The sequence below is a fragment of the Cucurbita pepo genome, chromosome 1 (genome assembly GCF_057944985.1).
Source record: "Cucurbita pepo subsp. pepo isolate OVF chromosome 1, ASM5794498v1, whole genome shotgun sequence".
NCBI lineage: Eukaryota > Viridiplantae > Streptophyta > Magnoliopsida > Cucurbitales > Cucurbitaceae > Cucurbita > Cucurbita pepo.
Genome location: NC_141798.1, coordinates 16,378,495 through 16,384,131, shown reverse-complemented (window position 1 = coordinate 16,384,131; position 5,637 = coordinate 16,378,495). Strand labels below are relative to the sequence as shown.

Here is a 5,637-nt window from a genome sequence, read left to right as displayed (position 1 = left end):
ACATTTTATCTTATAAGCAATGCATGGATGAGTTGGAATAAGAGAAAATATCAATACCATTCAAATCAGGAAAAAAAAATGAACAAACAAGAGTCCAACTTTAATAAAAAAAAAAATTATAATTGGTTTAATTGGATCAAATTGAACTGGTCAACATAACAAAAAAGAAAAGGCTTGTAACAGTCCAGATCCACTGAGAGTGGATATTGTTGTCCTGTTTGGGCTTCTCCATGGAAGATCAATTCGAACTTAGTTTTACAAATCCATCATTAGTTTCTAGTTCATACTCGAAATTGCTACACGAAACGCCAATCAGTAAAAAAAAGAAAAAAAGTAATAAGTAAGAGAATGTATTGAAGATTTAGAAAGTCGAATTAAAGTGAAAGAAAAAGCGAAAATTTGAATTGCGTATGGTTTGAGGAAGCCAACTCACTGTCCTTTCCATACCCAAAACATTAAATCATCACATTTGCAATTATTTAGTCTCCCACATTTTTTCTTTTTTCTTTTTTTCTTTTTTCTTTTTTTCTTTTTCTAAATAAAATTTATTATAAATTCAAACATTGAAAAAGAAAAAAGAAAAAAAAAAAAAAAAAAAAAGTTGCGCCCCATTTTCCGAATCCCAATGCCCAACACTTTTTTCTTGTTTCTTGCCGTTGACTGAGCTCTTCCAAAATCATCAAAATCTCTCTTTTTTTTTTCTTTTTTTTTTTTTTCTTTTTTGTTTAATAAATAAACCCTTTTTAATAATTTATAAATCCCCAAATTTGAATTCCCCAATTGCCACTTTCAATTTCACTAATTACACCATGAATACTCTCACTGACCTTCACTCTCTGCCGTTCTTCAACTCCGCCGTCCACCACCCATCTTCCCCGCCGCCGATTTCCACCGGCTACTTGGAAGATGCCTTCCTGGAATTCACTTCCAAACGACCTCGTTTCGATCACCATCTTCTTCAATTGGAATTCCCTCACACCTACTGGAGTTCCTGTTGCACGTGGGAAGGAGATGCCTTCAATTCCACCAACCATATCGACCATATCAATCATAATTATGATACGGTTTCTACAGGTGGGTTTTATTTAATTTCTTTTTTTTTTTTTTTTTGGCTTTTTTTAATTGTTCATGGTGCAGCTTATTAAATGAACCAACTTTATTTGGAAACAAAAAAACAAACGTACGGTTTGTTGGGGTTGTTTTAATGGAATGAAACTGAATTGGGTTTTTTTTCGTTTCGGGTTTTGACTTGATTGAATGATTCAGATGAAATGTTTGGCGCGTCGCCAAAAAGCAGAATTAGCGACGAAACCAACACAGATCTATCCATGGGAGATATGAAAACGCCAGAAATTGAAGCGTTTTCCACTCCAAATGATTTCTATTATGAACGTCAAGCCGATGCTGAGTTTTTGCCTTGCAAGCAGCCAATTTCAACAGGTGTTTTTTTTTTTTTTTTTTTTTTTTTTTTAGGTTTTTATTCTATGAATTTGAGCTGATATGGGTATTGGGTATGCGTAATTATAATCAAAATACGATCTTGATGGGGCAAATTGAATAATTTTGCAATAATTTTGCAATAATTTTGATGGGTTTATTTAAAAATTTGTTTGGTTTGAATTGATCAGATGGTGGGAGTGTAACAAAGAGGCCCAAAAAGAGGAAAGTGGTGTATCCATTTGAGTTAGTGAAGCCGGGAGGTATCGAAGGGGATATAACCTTAAACGACATAAACGAAAACATGTTGATGCCGCCGACAAGGCCAGTCCGACACCCAGTTGGGGATTTCGCGTGTCGGCCGTGCGTGTCGGCGGAGGGACCGGGGCTGTCTGGGAAAGCCGTGGTGGCGCTGACCAAAATCCATACTCGAGGAAGGAGAGGGAGCATCACTATTATTAGAACCAGAGGCTAAACCCCCAAATATTGTACAGAGAGGAGAGAGAAAGAGGGAGAGGAGAGAGAAAATGTGTATTCTAATATAATATAATATAATATAATATAATATAATATAATATAATTTAATGATTTTGAGGGATGGAAGGAGGTTATGAGTTTAAGGCTGCCTGTAATTGAGTTTTAATGGATGTTTTGGGTGTTTGGTCATTTACTCAGCACAGAAACGCAGTCTTTTTGGTCTGAACCTAGCGAGGCTTTGTTGCAGAACAAAAAAGAAAAGTGGAAAAAAGATGAAAACTAGACAGTTTTGCTTACAAACATCGAACAAAAAACAACCGTTAGATTTTATGAAACTGTGTGCTATGGGTCGACTTTATAAGCTCAATTTTAAATCATTTAAGAATACCGACTTTGAGTTACTCGCTCTTTTATCATAATTATAAAAACCCAGTTAGCAATTCGATCGTAGTGTTTTTAGATTTAGCTATCACATTGCGTTATGAAACTGTGTGCTATGGGTCAACTTCATAAGCTCAATTTTAAATCATTTAAGAATACCAGCTTTGAGTTACTCGCTCTTTTATCATAATTATAGAAACCCAGTTAGCAATTCGATCGTAGTGTTTTTAGATTTAGCTATCACTGACTATTGTGTTTTATATTGTTAAAATTTGGATTAAAAAATATATCCCGACGAAGTTGAATGGTTAATTTGTAATAACCCAAACCCAAGATTTGAAATTTGAATTTGGTATTTGATGGTATTGACATTCTTTTGTATCTTTTACGACATACTCACTTTACATACTTCTTGCATCTTAGAAAACTATCTCCATTGACCAACATAAAGTTTCTCGAAAAATCGTATAGTTCTTATAATTAAGCTACCGAAAAGAAAGATGCATTTTGTTAGTATAGATAAACTTTCAATTTTTTTAAGTTTTTTTTTTTAATCATTCTTTTCTCGAGATTGTTTTTGTCCGAATGTGGCATCGGTTCATTTATGTATCTTTCGTTTACTCGGGTGACACATATATATCTTAAGAAGGAGTCGAGTTGGTCGGTAATGTAATCAACTACCAAATAAAGATTTTGAATTTATGATAGAATAATAATAACAATAATAATAATAGTAGTAGAAGGTAAAGCAGGCAATTCCTATATTGTGGCAGTGACTGCGTGGTCTGACACCTAAAAAAAACATGAACAAATCTCAAACTCAGAACCCACTGCTGATTAAATAATTGCTCAATAAAACCTAATTTATTTCGTAACCCAATTCGACAATATCCAACACATGGGCCCTTCCCCCCTCCTCTACTCCACTTATCATGTTGCTGCATCATCCACCCAACATCACACCCCTCCAATCCCTTTCCTTTTAACCTAATCAACGGTCCAAATCTCATTTCGTACGATCGGTTTTACATCAAGCAATATGTGGACCAACTCTCGATAGAGCTGTAACAACAAGACGTATAAGCAAATCAACTTATGAAGTTTCCACTAATATAAGATCGCCCAAGAAACATCCCGAACAAATTAAGTTCCGAATTAGTGAATTGAATATCAAATAATTGAACATGAGAAAAAGCAGTTGATATCGGATCCGTGTTATTTAATTTAATTTAAATTGGGTTGAAAGATAGGTAATTTTAAATTGCAAGCTGTAAGGCATGAAAATGGCGGCAATGCATACCTACTCAGTTGAACATTCGGTTGTGTCCATTTTTTCAAAATATAGGATCTATTCTTTGGGAATGGCCCCTCTTTTTTTCTTTTTTTTTTTTTCCTTTTATTTTTTTTTAACTTTATTATAATAATAATAATAATAATAATTATTATTATTATTATTAAATATATTTATTTCTTTTTGGTTTTGACTTTTATATGACTTTTGTAGGGATGGGTTTGGTTATTTGAATCACAAATTTCCCAATCAATTAATCACAATCTCAACCACTTTTTGAATTTTTGTACTTTCAGATTTACTATTTAATCACATTTTCAAGTTAGCTGTTTAAAAATATATTTAATATATTGTTTTAACTTTTAAATTAAGCCCTTTTTTTTTTTTTTCTAATTCCTATAAATTATTTTCAAGATATAATTTCATACTTATTAATGTATTGAATTTTGGTTAACTTATTGACATTTCCATCAATATTTATTTATTAATTTGAATATAATTTTTTCTAAAAAATATCTATACTTATATCAACATGTTTGATTCCACATATTTTTGTTTGCAATATTATGAATAATCTTTTCATTTATTAATAAAAAACTTTAGAAATATATATATATATATATATATATATACTTTAGTGATTCAAATAAATAGAAGAAGAGGCATACTTTCCAGCTGGTGATATGAGCTTGTTGAACCTAAAACAAAAAGCTAATTAATTCATCCTTTTCTTGCTTTCCTTAGGATCGCTTCAGACTCAAGCCAACTCAAATTCTTCGCCTTTTTTTCAAACTACCACGTAAATTCAAATAAATAAATGTATGTATAATTGAGTGTAGTCTCTAAATTTAAAATTGTGTCCGATAATGTCTAATGAATCATTAAATTTTAAATTTTGTATTTAATATCATGTTCTTCTTAAAAGTTGATAAATTAACGGAAGGATTAATTTTCGGCACTTAATTAAAAGTTTATAAATTGATTTAACAAAAGAAAGTGGATTTTGTTGTGTCACATGCTAACCATTCATTTCAATTTTTACTTTTTCATTATTATAATTTAGCAGCCAAAAAAAGAAAAAAGAAAAAAAGAAAAGAGAACCCATTTTTTATTTACAAATAATAAATTAAATAAAAACATAGATATGCGTGATAGAAGGTCTGCTACTTTTGTTTTAGTTTCTTTTCTTTTTTTTTCTTTTTTTCTTTTTTTCAAATCCCCAAAGATGAGAAAATTATAATATTTTTTAAAATATATTTATCTTGGGATTTCAACTGTTTAATTTTTTCTTTTTAATTAAAAAAAAAAAGTTAATACTGACGTCACAGGGTATTCCATGACGTAGGATCACACTATGGATGATATTTGCGGATCCTGATTGTGGGCCAAGGCCTGCCACCTTGGGCCCAACAATGAGTGTGTTTAGTCTCGGACTTAGAAATATGGGCTTCAACAACTTGGAAATATGGCCCAATACTCCCACACAATCAATCGAAGAAACTAAGCTACTGAGATATCAAAATCTCTTGGGGTAACAAAAATGTCGAGTTTGGATTGGACCTAAATTAAACTTTTAAGGCTAATATCTTTTAAAACACAATCATATCGTCCTCTAGATCTTCACTTAGCAAATGAGTGAATTGCGTAAGTGATGATCAAATGTTGTTTGTTCACTGCAAATCGAAAGTGATTTAGGCCAACACAATCTTAATGTTGGAACTGAATTCCATTAGACATTTAGAATAAACTTTTGGAATACGACATTGTTTTGGTGTTTCTCGAAGAAGTTTCAATGGAGAATACAAGTCATTTAAAGCGTTTTGGATTGAGAAAAGATCGGTTTGGCTGTTTGAAAAATGCAACAAAATGGACTGTTTTTGGATTGCAAAAGATGGAGATTATTTGCAAGACAACAATGGTAAAAGAGATGGTTTTTGTTCATGCACTACAAGACTAGCATTATTATATAACCGAATTAACATTAAAAATTAGATTAAATTATAAGTTTAGTCTTTCAACTCATATACTCGAGTTACCTACGGTTGGCTTCA

General features: G+C 31.7%; 1 protein-coding gene across 1 annotated transcript; it reads left to right on the top strand.

The window, feature by feature from the left end:
• Window positions 1-701: 701 nt before the first annotated feature.
• On the top strand, window positions 702-2,023 carry LOC111807660 (uncharacterized). The gene is made up of 3 exons (XM_023693479.2): window positions 702-1,074; window positions 1,267-1,440; window positions 1,629-2,023. The coding sequence occupies exons 1-3, from the start codon at window positions 810-812 to the stop codon at window positions 1,910-1,912; spliced, it is 723 nt and encodes a 240-aa protein (XP_023549247.2). The 5' UTR covers window positions 702-809; the 3' UTR covers window positions 1,913-2,023.
• Window positions 2,024-5,637: the final 3,614 nt, after the last annotated feature.

Coding starts and splice junctions, on each gene's coding strand:
- LOC111807660 (XM_023693479.2), top strand. CDS start 810: ATGAATACTCTCACTGACCTTCACTCTCTGCCGTTCTTCAACTCCGCC. Junction 1,075..1,266: donor TTATGATACGGTTTCTACAG/GTGGGTTTTATT, acceptor TGAATGATTCAG/ATGAAATGTTTGGCGCGTCG. Junction 1,441..1,628: donor CAAGCAGCCAATTTCAACAG/GTGTTTTTTTTT, acceptor TGAATTGATCAG/ATGGTGGGAGTGTAACAAAG.